The 19,773-nt window shown below is 39.9% G+C and overlaps 1 protein-coding gene across 1 annotated transcript in view; it reads right to left on the bottom strand.

Moving 5' to 3' along the window:
• Positions 1 to 19,773, bottom strand: part of LOC126184527 (DNA polymerase zeta catalytic subunit) — a 227,703-nt gene that overhangs the window by 82,571 nt on the left and 125,359 nt on the right. Inside the window, exon 16 of the mRNA XM_049926929.1 lies at positions 2,509 to 2,687. Coding sequence (XP_049782886.1) covers positions 2,509 to 2,687 — 179 coding nt within the window. The remainder of the gene's footprint in view (positions 1 to 2,508; positions 2,688 to 19,773) is intronic.

Below are 19,773 nucleotides of genomic sequence, written 5' to 3'. Positions count from 1 at the left end.
AATGCAACTAATTTAAATATGTATAAAGAATATATTGCAAGGTATTTGTGGTTCATGAACACTTCATGGCATGAATCTCTGTGACCTATCAAATGTATAAGCCTTAATGCATATTTCTGTAACAGCAGTATTCTTTTTAAGTGGGCACCAGCTCCACAGCCCCATAGTTTGTTCCCATAATTAAGTAAGGGATAAATCAGTCCATAATATACTATTTTCAATGTTTGGATAGGAAGTATCTTTGAGAGCTAAGCTGATGTAAGAAACTGCTGACTTTTCCACACAAACAATTTACAAGGTTTGTCCATTGCAAATTTTCATCAACATACACCACCAGAAATGTAAGTGTCACTGTTTACATTTTATTCATCTGAGAGAACAATATGCCAGTACCTTTAATCATGTGAATAATATAGGTGATATTTCCATGGGTGTGGTACTATCATTTGTATCTTGATGCAATTTTTGGCAGCTACAGGAATGTTGTATTCTGTGCACAGGAAAGTGGATCAGGTTATTCAGAATGACTGGTAAGGAATGTTGTTATGGGGAATTTGCTTAGATCACAAATTTTCACATCCATATGATGGAGGTGGCACACATGGACTGTTGCAATATGCTAGGAGTTCAAGTTTCTCCATGCAACACACAGGTCAGAAATCATATCAAGCACTTTTCATTTGTTCTTTTCACAGAAATATTTCGTCAGAAAGACTTTTTGCAGACAGTGCTGAAATTCAAGAGGTATTGATGAAGTGGCTGGCAGAAAACTTCTACAATAATGGTATATAAATGAAAAGTCCATACCCTGGCCCATAAAATGTACATGTACACACCAAGTTAATAATAATCATGAAGGTCTGAATTTTTACATTCCAGTTAGTCCTCAGACTTAGAAGTTTGGTGCTCTAACAAGGATAAGCAAGGTAACTACAACATTATTAGAAGTATGAACATATCACTTTACTTTATTCTGAGAGTAGTTTCGATAGCATTATTGTCACCTGGTGAGTCTGACAACACATCATCTTTGTTTAGTGAGTGTACAAAGATGTATAAATTGACAATACCCACGTTAAAAGTTTGGTAGAAAAACCTTATGTAATTGAGTTTAATGTTATTATCTGCCAAGAAAAATTAAGTAATTGTATAATTGTATACATATATCAGTATCTACAAACAGAGGCATAAAGTTTAATAATTTAGCATGTGTAAAAAATTACCTGTATTAGAAACATTACAGATATGTATAAATTCACGTACATTACATTTACATCTCTCACTAGCAGAGATTAAGACATTAAGAAAGGAAACAAAAGAAGATATGATTTTTAAAAAATCACACAGACAGACATTTGCCTAAAGTGAAGAAACGGACTGTTAATAAATTTTCACTACCTTTTGATGAATTTCTGCTGGTGATAAATTGACCAAAGCAAAGAATTTTTTTTAAAGTACAGTATTACAGTTTATTCATTTGAGTGAAAAATTACACAATATGATTGTTTTAAGAAATTTCATAAACAAGTAGATTTTTCGAAATCTCTTTCATACCTGACTTATGCTATTAAACAATATGTACCAATATAAAAAAAATAATTGATATAAATACCATCTTTGTGCAAGGCCCTCATATGTAAACAGTGTTTGTACAGAAACAATTAAAATGTGAATATAAATTATTATTTCCTGTAATTTTAAGCTTTATATGCATAAAAACTATCTAATCAAAGCAATTAACAGAGTAATGGAAAGTCCTGGATGAAATGTATCTAACATAAAGAGTAAAGGCAACAACTCACTGAATAGTTGAAGTGCAGAGTTGTCGATAGGCCCTTAAATAAGACTGAAATATTGCTGACACAGCGAGTCATGTTCATTGTACATTGTCATGGAGACATGGAAACAGAGGAAGTTGGAGACTGTGGAGAAAAGGGTGTAAGTGCACCTTGTCTCCTGTTTCCTCTCACCCACTCCATGAAACAACCCCTCACCCCAGCTGAGCTCTTGTGATGGCACAGTGTAAGTTGTACATCTGTATGTTTACTGTACAGCTCTGAAGAAAAATTCATATGAAAGCTTGCAATGTTCTCAGTCTTGTTTACGTGACTATCAAGAACTCAGCGCCTCAACTATTTGGTGAGTTGTTATCTTTACTCCTTAAATTATTTATGATCCTCCTGAAGAAAAGATAATGATTGGGCATACCAAATGCATTCAATATTTATTCTTGTATACCATGAATTTCCTTAAATGTTAGGCAACTGGCAACTGATTCCCACCGACTAGATAAGCTGGTGCCAAAATATCCCAATTATGAAAATAAATAGAAGATCATACAAATAAATGTTCTGAAATTACTTGCCTTTACATTTATAATCACTTCTAAATTATTATTTGTCCCAAAATAATTTAAATCACAACAAATACTTCTGCTGAAGCAGAGTAACAAGTAAACAACTAACTTTCGATATATTTTACAATCAAATAGATGCACTATGCTTTCACCTCATATCCTGCCAAAATGTCTGGATCCCATGTTTTCACCAAGGTTATAAGTTCCTGCAGAAGGATTTTCTCATTTGACACAATGCAGGCACTACAATTAACAGCTGTTGATTTGAAAAGATGACTTCTGAATGTTTCACTCTCTGAATCCACAGGAAATTTATTCACAGCAATAATCCCTGTACAAAAAGATCAGCTGCTAAGATAAATAATGTTATAACTGTCACTTATAATAAATTAAATGATTTCAGAAACTATAAAACTATTACACTTATACAACAAGAGTTAGATTCAACATGAAATTTAAGCTGTACAGTAGAATTATGTCATGATCGGAATACTATAAAACTTGATAGTGTTTTACGACTGAAGCCGGTCATTGTTTATTTCGCAGCATGATATTTCAACCGAACATTGTCAACCTATTTTATGTTTAATTCTCTTTTTTAGGTATGTTGTTATACTTTCATAGAGTGGAGACATGGAGAAAATAAATTAACATAGTTTTCACGCATCTTAATTTATAGTAATACCTAGTTCTAATTGAATACAGAAACGGTTTGTTGCTCTTCATTCCTTCCTATTCTCTATTCATCAGTTTGAAAGACATTCTGGTATCAACTGATGGCAGTGTGGTGCTGCACTTTGGTGAAAGCACTGGGTGACTCTGATGGATGGTGGTCACATGCCCATGTTCTTTGATAGCAAAACACATGGTAGAGTCCTCTGGGTAAGTGTGCTGGCTGTTTCTGTACTAACACACAGTGCAGGATTTTCTTATTTGTGATATGTTTTGTGACCTATCACTAAGACAACTGTTAGTACTTCTACTAGAAGCTATATCTACATGATGTCACAGTTTTATTTGAGTCACTGTTGCCCCTTTGTGTGTTGGTGGTGTGGAACCTGCACGTGATGACATCCCATCACCTACTGACTGTAGGTATGACAGATGCACCTTGCAGAACTAACAAGTCAACGTCAAAAACACATTTTGTCACTGATGCACTTTCAAAAGTCTGCACTATGTGAAGAACCTTGCTTAAACTAGGTTCAAACTCTGTAAAGATTGCTAGCTCAAACTTCATACCTGTGAGCTGGATGCATGATCACATCTCAAATTAATGATTTGGAATAAGACTTATTGCAGTGTCAGTGAAGAAAATTGCACTGTCGACTAAGACCTTGTGGATCGGGCAACCAGGATTTATGTGACAGGCTTGCTTTCTTCTGGCACTGGTTGAAACTTGGTACAGTAATCACTACATGTGTCTGCAGTTAAAATGAGTGGACAACAAATTGCACAACATGCCAAACAAGAATCTGTTAGGTTGTATAAGTTGTCAATATTTGAAAACCAGTTCATAAATCTAAATACTGGAACACAATAATGAAGCATTCTGAACACGAATGTAAGAAATATTACTAGCCTTGCAAAACAGCAGACACTACTGGCGGTATCTATTCCGAGCTTCCCTGAAATCGTCAAACACCGGAATGTAGCTGCTGACAACACACTGCTGATGTTAATGGTGAAACATTATTCTGCTTTATTAGGTTTCTCTGTCATTTCTGTAGCGATTCGAGCTCTCTCTGAATTTGCTGTTGCTTTTGAGGATGTGTACTCTAGAATTGTATCCCACCTGAGCAACAATAATATGCTTAGTGGATGACAATTAACATTTCAGAAGAATTGCTTAACTGAGAATGCCACTTACACAACCACTCACCAAATTTTACAAGTACTAAATAGCAAAATAGCACCAGTGGGTAAACTGTGACCTACCTAAGGCATATGACTGTGTGAATCCCAATATTGCCCTGGATAAACTGAAGTTTTATGGAATTACATACAACCAATGGATAATGTCATTTCTGACCAAAAGATTGCAAAAAAGTTACAGTTAATAATTTAAACAAACTAAGCAAGGAGGATACCAGCTGCACCACCTATACCATTCCCAAGAGGAAGACTGAAGACAGACATGCAAGGTGAACTGCTGGTAACCAACCTGATGGCTGAACACCTCAGAAGAAGAGGTACAGGATATTCTTCTGACTGGAAAGAAATCACTCATGGGGGTCCACAATGCTCAGTCTTAGGTCAAATATTGTTTCTTATATATGTAAACGACCTTCTATCTAATATACAACAAACAAAATTAGTCCTTTTAGGGATCTACATCTACATCTACATTTATACTCCGCAAGCCACCCAACGGTGTGTGGCGGAGGGCACTTTACGTGCCACTGTCATTACCTCCCTTTCCTGTTCCAGTCGCGTATGGTTCGCGGGAAGAACGACTGTCTGAAAGCCTCCTTGCGCGCTCTAACCTCTCTAATTTTACATTTGTGATCTCCTCGGGAGGTATAAGTAGGGGGAAGCAATATATTCGATACCTCATCCAGAAATGCACCCTCTCGAAACCTGGACAGCAAGCTACACCATGATGCAGAGCGCCTCTCTTGCAGAGTCTGCCACTCGAGTTTGCTAAACATCTCTGTAACGCTATCGTGCTTACCAAATAACTCTGTGACGAAATGTGCAACTCTTGTTTGGATCTTCTCTACCTCCTCTGTCAACCCGACCTCGTACGGATCTCACACTGATGAGAAATACTCAAGTATAGGCCAAACGAGTGTTTTGTAAGCCACCTCCTTTGTTGATGGACTACATTTTCTAAGGATTCTCCTAATGAATCTCAACCTGGCACCCACCTTAACAACAATTAATTTTATATGATCATTCCACTTCAAATCTTTCCGTACGCATACTCCCAGATATTTTACAGAAGTAACCAGCTGCCACTCCCTGCACCAAGTGCCTATCCGCTGCAGATTTTCCTGCATTTTGCTGCAATTTTCTAATGCTGCAACTTCTCTGTATACCACAGCATCATCCGCAAAAAGCTGCATGGAACTTCCAACACTATACAGGGTGTTAGAAAAAGGTACAGCCAAACTTTCAGGAAACATTCCTCACACACAAATAAAGAAAAGATGTTATGTGGACATGTGTCCGGAAATGCTTAAATGTTAGAGCTCATTTTAGTTTCATCAGTAAGTACTGTACTTCCTCGATTCACCGCCACATGTGTGGGCTGACGAGAATCCACACGCAATTGTGCAATCACATCATCAACACAGATTTTCTGTGAACGATTGGGCAGGCATTGTTGGTGATGTCTTGATTGGGCCCCATGTTCTTCCAACTACGCTCAATGGAGCACGTTATCATGATTTCATATGGGATACTCTACCTGTGCTGCTAGAACATGTGCCTTTACAAGTACGACACAACATGTGGTTCATGCACGATGGAGCTCCTACACATTTCAGTCGAAGTGTTCGTACGCTTCTCAACAACAGATTCGGTGTTCGGTGTCCGATGGATTGGTAGAGGCAGACCAATTCCATGGCCTCCAAGCTCTCCTGACCTCAACCCTCTTGACTTTCATTTATGGGGGCATTTGAAAGCTCTTGTCTACGCAACCCTGGTAACAAATGTAGAGACTCTTTGTGCTCATATTGTGAACGGCTGTGATACAATACGCCATTCTCCAGGGCTGCATCAGCGCATCAGGGATTCCATGCGACGGAGGGTGGACGCATGTATCCTCGCTAATGGAGGACATTTTGAACATTTCCTGTAACAAAGTGTTTGAAGTCACGCTTGTGCGTTCTGTTGCTGTGTGTTTCCATTCCATGATTAATGTGATTTGAAGAGAAGTAATAAAATGAGCTCTAGCATGGAAAGTAAGCGTTTCCGGACACATGTCCACATAACATTTTTCTTTCTTTGTGTGTGAGGAATGTTTCCTGAAAGTTTGGCCATACCTTTTTGTAACACCCTGTATACTAGTTCATTTATATATATTGTGAAGAGCAATGGTCCCATAACACTCCCCTGTGGCACGCCAGAGGTTACTTTAACGTCTGTAGACGTCTCTCCATTGAGAACAACATGCTGTGTTCCATTTGCTAAAAATCTTCAATCTAGCTACACAGCTGGTCTGATATTCCGTAGGCTCTTACTTTGTTTATCAGGCGACAGTGCGGAACTGTATCGAACGCCTTCCGGAAGTCAAGGAAAATGGCATCTACCTGGGAGCCTGTATCTAATATTTTATGGGTCTCATGAACAAATAAAGCAAGTTGGCTCTCACACGATCGCTGTTTCCGGAATCCATGTTGATTCCTACAGAGTAGATTCTGGGTTTCCAGAAATGACATGATATGGGAGCAAAAAACATGTTCTAAAATTCTACAACAGATCAATGTCAGAGATATAGGCCTATAGTTTTGCACATCTGCTTGACGACCCTTCTTGAAAACTGGGACTACCTGTGCTCTTTTCCAATCATTTGGAACCTTCCGTTTCTTTAGAGACTTGTGGTAGATGGCTGTTAGAAGGGGGGCAAGTTCTTTCGCGTACTCAGTGTAGAATCGAATTGGTATCCCGTCAGGACCAGTGGACTTTCCTCTGTTGAGTGATTTCAGTTGCTTTTCTATTCCTCGGACACTTACTTCGATGTCAGCCATTTTTTTGTTTGTGCCAGGATTTAGAGAAGGAACTGCAGTGCAGTCTTCCTCTGTGAAACAGCTTTGGAAAAAGGTGTTTAGTATTTCAGCTTTACGCGTGTCATCCTCTGTTTCAATGCCATGTCATCATCACCCCATAGTGTCTGGATATGCTGTTTTGATCCACTTACTGATTTAACATAAGACCAGAACTACCTAGGATTTTCTGTCAAGTCGGTACATAGAATTTTACTTTCGAATTTACTGAACGCTTCACGCATAGCCCTCCTTACACTAACTTTGACATCATTTAGCTTCTGTTTGTCTGAGAGGTTTTGGATGTGTTTAAACTTGCAGTGAAGCTCTCTTTGCTTTCGCAGTAGTTTCCTAACTTTGTTGTTGAACCACGGTGGGTTGATCTGTTAGGTAGTCTGAAATCTGCCTCCTATTACTCTTGCTAAACAGATAAACCTTCCTCCCTTTTTTTTTATATTCCTATCTATTTCCATATTCAGGGATGCTGCAATGGCCTTATGATCACTGATTCCCTGTTCTACGCTTACAGAGTCGAAAAGTTCGGGTCTGTTTGTTATCAGTAGGTCCAAGATGTTATCTCCAAGAGTCGGTTCTCTGTTTAATTGCTTGAGGTAATTTTCAGATAGTGCACTCAGTATGATGGCACTTGATGCTCTGTCCCTACCACCCGTCCTACACATCTGAGTGTCCCAGTCTATATCTGGTAAATTGAAATCTCCACCTAAGACTATAACATGCTGAGGAAATTTATGTGAAATGTATTCCAGATTTTCTCTCAGTTGTTCTGCCACTAATGCTGCTGAGTCGGGAGGTTGGTAAAAGGAGCCAATTATTAACCTAGCTCGGTTTTTGAGTATAACCTCCAACCATAATAATTCACAGGAACTATCCACTTCTATTTCACTACAGGATAAACTACTACGAACAGCGACAAACACGCCACCACCGGTTGCATGCAATCTATCCTTTCTAAGCACTGTCTGTGCCTTTGTAAAAATATTGGCAGAATTTATCTCCAGCTTTCCATACCTGTAACGATTTCAACTTTGACGCTTTCTATCAGCGCTTGAAGTTCCGGTACTTTAAGAATGCAGCTTTGACAGTTTACAATTACAATAGCGATTGCTGCTTGGTCCCCGCATGTCCTGACTTTGCCTCGCACCCTTTGAGGCTGTTGCCCTTTCTGTACTTGCTTGAGGCCATCTAACCTAAAAAACCGCCCAGTCCACGCCACACAACCCCTGCTACCCATGTAGCTGCCAGCTGTGTGTACCTATCCAGCAGAACCCAAACCCCCACCACCCTATGGCACAAGTCGAGGAATCTGCAGTCCACACGGTCGCAGAACCGTCTCAGTCTCTGATTCAGATCCTCCACTCGGCTCTGTACCAAAGGTAAGCAGTCAGTCCTGTTGACGATGCTGCAGATGGTGAGCTCTGCTTTCATCCCACTAGCGAGACTGGCAGTCTTCACCAAAACAGATGGCCGCCAGAAGCCAGAGAGGATTTCCTCCGATCCATAGCGACACACATCATTGGTGCCGACATGAGCGACCACCTGCAGATGGGTGCACCCTGTACCCTTCATGGCATTGGGAAGGACCCTTTCCACATCTGGAATGACTCCCCCCATGGTATGCACATGGAGTGCACATTGGTTTTCTTCCCCTGCCTTGCGGCCATATCCCCAAGGGGCCCCATTACGCGCCTGACGTTGGAGCTCCCAACTACCAGTAAGTCCACCCTCTGCGACCGCCCGGATCTTGCAGACTGAGGAGCAACCTCTGGACCAGGACAAGCAGCCATGTCCGGCCAAAGATCAGTATAAGCTGGAGACAGAGCCTGAAACCGGTTTGTCAGACAAACTGGAGAGGCCTTCTGTTCAGCCCTCCGGAATGTCTTTCGCTCCCTGCCACACCTTGAGACAACCTCCCACTCTACCATGGGTGAGGGGTCAGCATCAATGGGGGCAGTATCCCGGGCAGCCACAGCCGTAGACTGATCAGGGGATGTGTGGGACGAGCTGGCCGTCCCCGACAAACCCCCGTCCAGACCCCCACAGTGATGCCCATTGGCAACAGCCTCAAGCTGTGTGACCAAAGCTAACACTGCCTGAAGCTGTGAGTGAAGGGATGCCAACTCAGCCCACATCCGAACACAGCACTCGCAGTCCCACACACATTTTCTGAAAACTGCATTAGTATTGTAAACAATCCAAACATAGAGCTGACAACTGGCTGAAACCTGAAGCAGAAAGTTGTGAGATATTTAGCCATTTGTGGAATGTATATTAAAAAGACAGATTAGATGCCATAGGTGGGGATGTGTTCATTGCAGATGACAAAAATATTGTCTCTGTTGAGGTTGAATTTGAGTGTGACAGGAAAGTTATCTGGTCACATATAATTAGTCTAGGTGAAAGTAAGTTAATTGTTGGATGTTTTTACTCACCACTCTATTCTGCTGTGATGGTTTTAGAGTCATTGTAAGAAAGAGTACGGTCAGAAGTGCGGAAATACCCAAATCATGCAATATTATTTGGATGCGACTTTAACCTACCAAGTATAGACTGGGACGTTTATGGTGTCATTGCAGGGGGAACAGTCAGTCTTGCAAAATTATTTTTAACACATTTTCTGAAAACTGTATTGCACAGCTAGTTTGACAGCCCACATGCAATGGAAATATTTTAGACCTTGTAGTTATGAACAGCCTGACATAACCGATGGCATCAGTATAGAGATAGGGATTAGTGACCATGATGTCATCATAGTAACTTTAGTAACCGAAGTTAATAAATCAGTCAAGAAGGCTATAAGAGTATTTCTGTTAGAAAGGGCAGATAGGCAGTTGTTAGAATCCTACTTAGACATTGAACTGACATCATTTAGTTCCAATATGATGGACACAGGAATTATGGGTAACAGATTGTAAATCATACTCTGGAGAATTATATGCCAAGTATTAATGACAGAAAAGATTCACCATGGTGTAACAATGAAATTCGAAAAATGCTGGGGAAGCGAAGGCTGTTGCATTCTTGGTTCAAAAGAAAATGCGCAAATGATTACAGGTGAAAGTTAATAGAAATTCGTGCATCTGTAAAAAGACCTATGTGTGAAGCTTACAACAACACCACCATCATAGCTCATCAAAAGATCTTGCCAAGAACCCAAGAAAATTCTGGTCCTACATAAAACTGTTAAGTGGTTCTAAGGCTTCTATCCGGTCACTCATTGACCAGGCTGGTGTGGCAGTAGACAATACCTAAAGTTAAGCCAAAGTTTTAAATTCACATTTAAGAAATTGTGTGCACATGAGACTTGTACAAACATACCATCATTTGAGCATTACACAGACTCCGGTATATAAAATAAGCATCACCAGCATAGAGAAACAACTGAAAGAATTGAAAGCAATTAAGTCATCAGCTCCCTACGGAATCCCAATACAGTTTTACAAAGAGTACCCTACAGCGTTTGCACCTTACTTAGCTTGCATTTATCGCCAATCTCTCGCCCAGAGCAACGTCCCAAGTGGGAAAAGCACAAGTGACTCTTGTATAGAATAAGGATAAAAGAATAGACCTGAAAAATTACAGACAAATGTCCTTAACATTGGTTTGCTGCAGATTCCTTGAACATATTCTCAGTTCGAATACAATAAATTCCCTTGAGAGGGTAAAGCTTCTGTCTACAAATCAACATAATTTTAGAAAGCACACCTGTATGAAAGTTGGCTTGCCCTTTTCTCACAACATACCTTGTGGACTATGGATAAAGGCCTACAGGTGGATTCCATATTCCTCGATTTCAGCAAAGCCCAGTATGTTGTCCTTGATGGCGAGTGTCCATCAGAGATGAGGTTATCATGAGGACCACCCCAGGGAAGTGTGATAGGACCACTTTATTTTCTATATACATAAATGGTCTGATGGACAGGGCAAGCAGTAGTCTGTCGCCATTTGCTGAGGATGCTCTGGTGTACATGAAAGTGTCATCATTGAGTGGCTGTTGGAGGATGCAAGATGATTTAGACAAAATTTCTAGATGGTGCGATGAATGGCAGCTATTTATAAATGTAGAAAAATGTAAGTTAATGCAGATGAGTAGGAAAAACAAACACATAATGTTAGTAGTGTGCTGCTTGACACAGTCATGCCGATTAAATATTGAGGTGTAATGATGCAAAGCAATATGAAATGGAATGAGCATGTAAGGACTCTAGTAGCAAAGGTGAATGGTTGACTTTGGTTAATTGGGAGAATTTTAGGAAAGTATGGTTCATCTGTAAAGGACACCACATACAGGACAATAGTGTGATTCACTGTTAAGCACTGTTTGGTTGTTTGAGATCTGCACCAGGTCAGATTAAAGGAAGACATCGAAGCAGTTCAGAAGTGGGCTACAAGATTTGTTACTGGTAGGTTCATACAAGATGCAAGTATTATGGAGATGCTTCGAGCACTCAGATGGGAATAACTGAAGGGAAGGTGACTTTTTTTTGAGTGTCATTACTGAGAAAATTTAGAGAACTAGCATTTGAGGTTGACTGCAGACCAGTTCTACTGCTGGCGACATACAAGATATGATTAGAGAGATTAGGGCTAGTACTTAGGCATACAGACAGTAATTTTCCCCTCACTCTATTTGTGAGTGGAACAGGAAAGGGAATGACTAGTAGTGGTACAGGGTAACCTCCACCGTGGACTGTACAGTGGCTTGATGAGTACGTATATAGATCTAGATGTAGATGTAGATGCATACAGCAACAGGAGAAAAAGTATGTAATCACTCTCAATTTGAAAAAGACACAATATATTCCGTCCTGCACATCTAGAGGTACTAAACCAATGAAAAGTGTGACACATGGTGAGTAAATTATAACTAGGGGGGACACTCCAAACTTTTTAGGTGCCCAAATGGATGAAAATTTGAACTTTGGAATCCTAAAAAAAAACTTAGTTCAGCCACATTTGGACTTCAAATCATTGTAAATATTCGGGAGAGACAAATCAATAAGCGGACATAATTTGCATATTTTCATTTGTAATGCCATATAGAATATTGTTCTGCAGTAACTCAGCTTTAAAAAGGGAGTGTTCATTGCTCAAAAATATGCTGTCAGGATAATACATGGTGATGACATGTGATCATCTTGTAGACATCTACTTAAGGAGATATGCATTTTTAGTATTGCTCCAAAATACATTTATTCCTTCAAGAATTTTTTTGTAAGTAATCCAGTGCAGTTCAAAAGGAACAATGATGTACATAATCACAATACCAGAAGAATAAATGACATTCATTACTCCACATTGACATTACCTTTAGCACCAAAAAGCGGTGCACAATGCTGTCACCAAAATTTTTGATCAATGATATAAAGTGTCTGACAGACAGCATAGTGATATCTGAAAACAAATTGAAAAAGTTTCTTCTTGGAAACTCTTTCTACTATCAGAATAATTTCTACTTTTGTAATTTGTGAATGTAAAATTACTCATTCCAAATCATTACCATTAATCGTACAAAGGATTAATGGAAAATGAAACCAACTTATTGTGGCAGCATTAGCTTCTGCTGCCATGATTCAATAAACTTACTTTCCCTGATGGACTAAAAGGACTTTGTGGATTCAGTGTTTTAGCATCTTTCTACTTTTGTGTTGTAGCCTGACACTAACAAGGCTGTGCACCAAAACAGGCACTAAGTTGATGGCCAAGAATACATGTGAGAGAGAAAGAAGTAACTACAAGCAATGTGAGCCCAAAACAGGACTTTTGAACAAGGATATACTCGTCTTACAACACCACAAACAATCAAGGAAAGTTTCAAAATCAGAGTCAAGTTCCATAAAGAAGATGTAAGAATTGTATTCAAAAACTGATACCTGGAAGCTTCAGTAATCATATATGAATCACAGATTCAACAGCTGAACCAATATTTATTTCCTGTAGAGGTCCAATGGCCATCTCCACGTGATGTGATAGCCGTGATCCCTGGAGTCGAGGCAGCTGAAAGCAGAATGATGTGCCCTACAAATAATATCATCTCCACTCTCCATATCTCAAGGAGTGGCAGGATATTATAAGTGGAGAGCAGATTCTGTTTACCAGCTTGTACGGAATCAAGCCACATTAATGACAGTCAACTGAGAATACTTCCTGTTGGTCAAATGATGATGCATGGAGACTGACAGAAGTGGAAGCTCATGACTTCTCGGCCTGTCTTGTACCGGAGCTCTCAGAGATGCAACATTTACATCTACATTTATACATATCTGCAAGCCACCATATGTGCATGGCATGGGGTACCTCATACTACTGCTAGTTATGTCTTTCCTTTTCCATTCACAAATGGATCGAGGGAAAAATGACTATCTATATGATTCTGTATGACCCCTGAGTTCTCTTATCTTGTGTTTGAGGTCCTTATATGAAATGTATGTTAGTGGCAGTAGGATTATTCTGCAGCCTGATGCAAATGCGGGTCCTCTAACCTATCTCAACACTGTTTCATGAAAAGATCATCTTCCCTCCAGGAACATCAATTTCAGTTCATTGAGAAATTTCAGTAACTTTCATGTGTTGATTGAACCTCTTGGTAACACATCTAAAAACATGCCTCTGAACTGCTTTGATGTCTCTCTTTAATATGACATGGTGGAGACTGTAAATACTTGAGCAGTGCTCAAGAATGGGTCACCAAGTGTTTTGTATGTGGTCTCCTTTCTAGATGAGCTATTCTCCCAATACATCAAAGTTGACCATCCACCTTCATTACAACTGATCTTATGTGCTCAAGCCATTTCACATCACTTTGCAATGAACATTACAGAATTGTTTTTCCCATTATTCTGTGTTAACTTACATTTTGCCTTTTTTAAGAGCAAACTGCCACTAATCACAAAAAGCAGAAATTCTACCCAAGTCAACTTGTATCCTCCTGTAGTCATTCAAAGGTGGCACTTTCCTGTACACTAAAACATCATCAACAAAACAATCACAGATCGCTACCCACACTATCTGACAGATCGTTTATGTATACAGAGAGCAATAGTGGTTCTGTCACACTTTCCCGGGGCACTCCTGATGATACCTTTGTCTCTGATGAACACTCTTTTTACAGGACAATGTAATGGGTTCTATTACAAAAAATGAATTCACATACTTGATAACCCATTCTGTATGCTTGAATGTTTGTCAAAAGTGTCTCATGACACTGTGTCAAACAACTTCTGCAAATTTAGAAATATGGAATCTGTCTGTTGCTCTTCACCAATAGTGTGCAAGACTAAGAACTAACTGAATTTCGCAAGAGCGATACTTTTTAAATCCATGTTGGATCGTGGGCAGATGCTTTTCTTTCTCAAGGAAATTTAAGTCATTTGAACTTAGAATATGTTCAAGAATTCTGTAGCAAACTGTTTGTGGGTTCATTCTTTTAGCATTCCTATAGATGGGAGTCACACGTGCGTTTTTAAAGTCGCTTGCAACTTTTAACTGAGTGAGATATTTGAACATATGCAAGCGAAATATGGGCCAAATGCTGAAGAGTACTTCCTGTAAAGGCCAATTCATTTCCATCTGGACCTGGCAACCTACTAGTTTTCAACTCTTTCAGGTCCTTTTTACCACCAGGGATGCCAATTTGTATGTTCTCTATCTGGGAGTTTGTGTGTCTGTCAAACAATGGTATTTCCACACAATTCTCCACTGCTAACAATTTTTTAAAACATGAAATTTAAGACTTCATCTTGCCTTTTGCTCTCTTCTATCGTCACATGTGACAGACCTATGAGTGACTGGATACAAACCTTCCGCCCACTTTGGTATTTTACTTAGGACCAGAATTTTCTAGAATTCTTGGGAAGCTCTTTCACTAAGGTACGGCGGTGGAAGTTGTCATAGACTTCATGCATCAATCTTTTAATAGACATATGAATTTCTACTAATTTGTCCATTATTTTTTGAAACCATAGTGCTAGAATCTCTGTTTTATAAACATTTACTAAAATTTGTTATTAACCATGATGGGTCTTTCTTGTCCTTAACAGACTTACATGACACATACTTCTCCAGAGTGTGATTCAAAATCAGGTTTAGATTTGCCTGTAATTGTGAATTGTGTATGAAACTGGGGACCTACAAACAACGGAGAGGCTTCATCCCGCCATAGCCCTCAGTGGTTCACAACCCCACAACAGGCCACAGCAGTCCACCCATCCCACCATCCCCCCCCCAAAGGAACATCTCACACCAGATGAGTGTAAGCCCAAATGTTTGCCTCGTAGAGTAATTATGGTGTATGCGTACATGGAGAAAGTGTTTGAGCAGCAATCGCTGACATAGTGTAACTGAGGCAGAATAAGGGGAACCAGACTGCACTCGCCAAGGCAGATGGAAAACCACCTTAAAAACCATCCACAGGCTGACCAGCACACCGGACCTTGACACTAATTCACCGGGCACCAGCACGCCTTCCAGCTCGGGAAGCAGCGCATTAGACGGAGTGGCTAGCTGGGTGGGCTTGCGTGTAATTACTCTATGTCCATTATATTGGAACTAACTTATGTCCATGCATTATCTAAGTGGGATGCTAACAACTGCTTATCTGGTCTTTACAACCTAAAAACTCTCCTAACCTTCTTGATCTATTCATTAGCTTTAGCTATCATCATAGCTACGATTACATTGTGATTGCTAATCCCTGTCTCTACAATGACACTGTCAATAAGTTCAAACCTGTTTTTAGTTATGAGGTCTAAAATATTTTCATTGCATGTGGGTCATTTGCATTAATTGTTCATGACAGTTTTTGGATAAAGCATTCAGAACTTCTTCACAAGGCTGTATGTGCCACTAGCAATGAATCCACAGACATCTCAATTCTATAATCAGTAGGCTAACATTGTTTCCACCTGATACTGTAAGATCAGGGTACAGTTGCACTACTGAGTGTAGACATTCTTTGAATGATTTTACAATTGTTACAGCAATGAGTTCATCTATGCCAGTTTAGCATTTCCAGATAACTTTGCAATCATATTCAATTTCAACCATGATAGACATATTATTTCTGCCAACTGCAAACAAACACTCCCATTTCTATGATGTCTAACTTGTCTTTTTGATATACTTTCCTTGTCTCACTAAACATTTCAAAGATTTCCACTATGGGTTTCTTCTAGCTCTTGGTTTCAAGTATAATTTGAGTCCAACAGATTTTTTGGAGGACGGCAAATTCAGGGAACTTGTTACAAATGCTTTGGCAATTTACTGTTAAAATCTTGACATTCAAACTGTTTCTTCTTCGTAATCGATCTGCTTTTGCTCTTTGTGTACTGACTGGTGGGCGTTCATCAGAGGACCTTAAACTATCGCTTAGTCTAAAAAATAAAAAAGGCAGCCCATGTGCACTCCAAATGTACTCTGCTGTCCAGGTAACTGCTGCTTCTGTATGGTGCACCACTGACCTACCTAAGGGCCCCTTGTCGCAGCCCTACTGTGAACCAAGCTTTTAGTTTCCCAACTTTATATCTTTATCAGGTACTTTCTCATGAATCTTGCTGATTCCAGTTGTTCCCTGTGGGGAAGTCACCAGAGAAAATGACAGGCTAGCTACTGATATTACAAATCTTTTGGGTGATCCCTCTGAACATCATTATGGAATAAAGGACAGGAACCAATTTATGCTACCAGCCATAATGGGATTCCTGTTCTCTTCTCATTTATGACATAGACATTCACAATCAAATGGATTGGTAGAGATGTGGCCAGTAGTACCTGTGTCTGGTTCTGTCTAGAATATTAACGAATTACATTTGGTCACATGTTGGAGCAGTGTGGAAATTATTCAGGAAAAACTAGCTCTGGATGAATTGGAATGGCAAGCAACCATTTCTGTCCCATTGGATCACAGTTCCTCTTATACAGTTCTCTGTTTATTAATTAGACTTCTCCATTGGTTAGTTTCTCTTTCTTCAAGGCTTCTTTGGATTACAATAGTTCTGGATCTTCCCTCTGTTCAGCAGCAATGTTGTTTAATGCAGCAGTGGCAGATTTCATCCACGCTTCTATGTTCAGCCATAGGATTCCTTTAAGGGCAGTTAGTATCCTTGTGTTTGCATACCTTTTTCTATATCAATGTGAAGTTGTACACCTGAAGCCTAAGTGCTCATCTAATTGCATTACCCAGCAGATTGATCAGGCCAATTAGCCAACATTGAGAACAGGGGTCCCTCATACCAGTGAATGGTTTGGCAAATAAATACAGCTGGAAGGTTGGAACTTGTTGATGGACCAAACAATTGTAAGCCACTCTTACTTAGATCTAGAGTAATTCATCTCATAATTGGAGAGTAGCCTGGAAGCATAAGCTATCAACCTTTTCAGCACCTTCCTGAATCTGCACTACAACTGCACTTATCCCATAACCGTTAGCATTGGTGTGAAGTTCTGTCCCAGCATTCTCATCATACAACCACAAAACTGGAGAAGATATTAGCAGGTCCTTATGAACATGGAAGGACCTTCCTTGCTCCTCTTTCTAGGAAAATTTGGTATCTCCCTGCAGTATTGCTTGCAATGGATGTGACTTGGTACAGATTTCCTTTGTGAATTGCTGGTAGTATGAGCACAGTGCGAGAAAACTTGTCACATCACAAACATGTTGAGGAGTCAAAATATCAGTGACTGCTCTTATTTTCTTTGAATTGGGGCATATTCCATCACCATTAACTAGATGTTCCAAGACTTTTACTTCTTGAGCAATGAAGAGGCACTTTTTTTGGATTCAGGCAGAGACCTGCAGTCTGAAAAAACTTAAATATGTTTGTCAGGTGGCTCAGACATACTTCAAATGCCTTCAAATAATGACAATGTCATCCAGATAGCAAAGACATGTTGTCCACTTAAGTTCTTGAAGCAGGCTGCCCATCATACATTCGTAGGTGTCTGGAGGATTACACAACCCAAATGCCATAACTTTAAACACATAGAGGCCGTCAAAAGTTATGAGATAGTCTTTTCCCAGTCAGCCTGATCAGCCATCATTTGCCAGTAGCTTCTATGCATGTCTGTAATTAAGAAATACTTTCCACCTCTCAAGCAGTCTATGGTGTCATCAATGCATGGCAATGGATAGCCTTTTTTTTCATGATTTTGTTCAGTTGGCAACAGCTGATGCATGAATGTCATATGCCATACTCCTCCTTCATAGAGACCACAAAAGAGAGCCAAGGGCTCTCTGATGGTTCACTGATGTCATCCTGCAGTATCTTCTCCACTTCCTCCAAAATTATGCGTAATTTAGCCAATGACACACTACACAAGTGTTGGCTAATTGGTGGATGATCTCCAGTGTTGGTACAGTGTTGTTGTAGCTGCTTGTGACAGTGATCCACAGTTTCCCTTCACCAAATGGAATGCTTATGATTGTTGCTGGTATGTAGATTTCTTTTATGAGCCTGAGTAGCTTTCTGCAATCAACGAAAGCTTCACATTTTAACTCAGCATCTAAAGTGATGACGAACTTGTTTCACTGACGATATGGGATGCATCATCTTCAATGGCAAACAACTGACCATAGCTTTCTCTGTTATGTTTGTTTGTTGGAATAGTGTGTCAATCTGAAGCTCTGATCTCCCACAGTCTATGACTGTGATGCCTGCAAGAAGTACCATCTGAGAATAATGTTATGCCTACATTGTTAAAACAACACATTCAAAGGGCTGTGTTCTATCACTGACAGTTATTCTTGCAATGCATTTTCCTGTCAGCTGGACGTATTTACCATTTGCAACCTTCAACACAATCCCTTTCACATGACAGAACATAGCAGTCTTTTGATGGCAGTGATAAGCATTGGACATTACAGAAAAAGAAGCCCATGAGTCACTGTGCCTCTTCTCTTATTACCTGGTGTATGAGAGAGAAGAGGTCATGGTGGTCCACCACAACAGCCACATTCAGGAGTTGGTCATACATCTTTCATCCAACACTTTTCTGTAGCATTTCCTTGATGGGCTGGCACCACTTGCTGAATTCCTCTGCTGTTGTGACACCCATCACTAGAAAAGCTTGGGAGATATATCTTACGACTCCTTTGATTGAACGTGAAATTTTTTTGGCTCCTGCCATATTTGACTTGGCAGTGAGACACATGGCAAAACACTCTGTATGTAAAACTGTGTTGTTTCCCCATAACATCAAGCCCTATTCTTCAATTGTTGTTCTGCTAAGTTGACTTGCTGCTGATTGTCTCCAAATGTTTTTGTCAGTTTGGCTTGGAATTTGTCCCAGCAATCGAGCTTCTCTTTGTTGTTCTTGACACACAACTGAGATGTGCCATCCGAGTAAAAGCACACATACACCAAATGCATGTCACCTCACCTGCAGTCTTTGGTCACTCATTCACATCCTTTCAACCATTTCTTTCAGGTCCTGACAAGCATCTCTGGAAGGTACTCATGTACACCTGACATGCAGAGAAGTGACTGCTGTTTTGGAATTCATTGGTCTCCTGAGGTTTTGGAATTCATTGGTCTCCTAAGTATACCTGTTTGTACCTTGGGAATCATGTACTGCTTGTATTCTGGTTCCTGTTCACAAAGGTGACAGCTTTTACAACGCCTCACTAAAGCCACCAAACAATGTCATGTCACAACCACAATCAAGCCCAAAACCAAAAGCAGGGTCATCAATGAA

Source organism: Schistocerca cancellata, chromosome 4 (assembly GCF_023864275.1).
Source record: "Schistocerca cancellata isolate TAMUIC-IGC-003103 chromosome 4, iqSchCanc2.1, whole genome shotgun sequence".
Lineage (NCBI taxonomy): Eukaryota > Metazoa > Arthropoda > Insecta > Orthoptera > Acrididae > Schistocerca > Schistocerca cancellata.
This window is presented reverse-complemented; position numbering and strand designations above follow the sequence as displayed.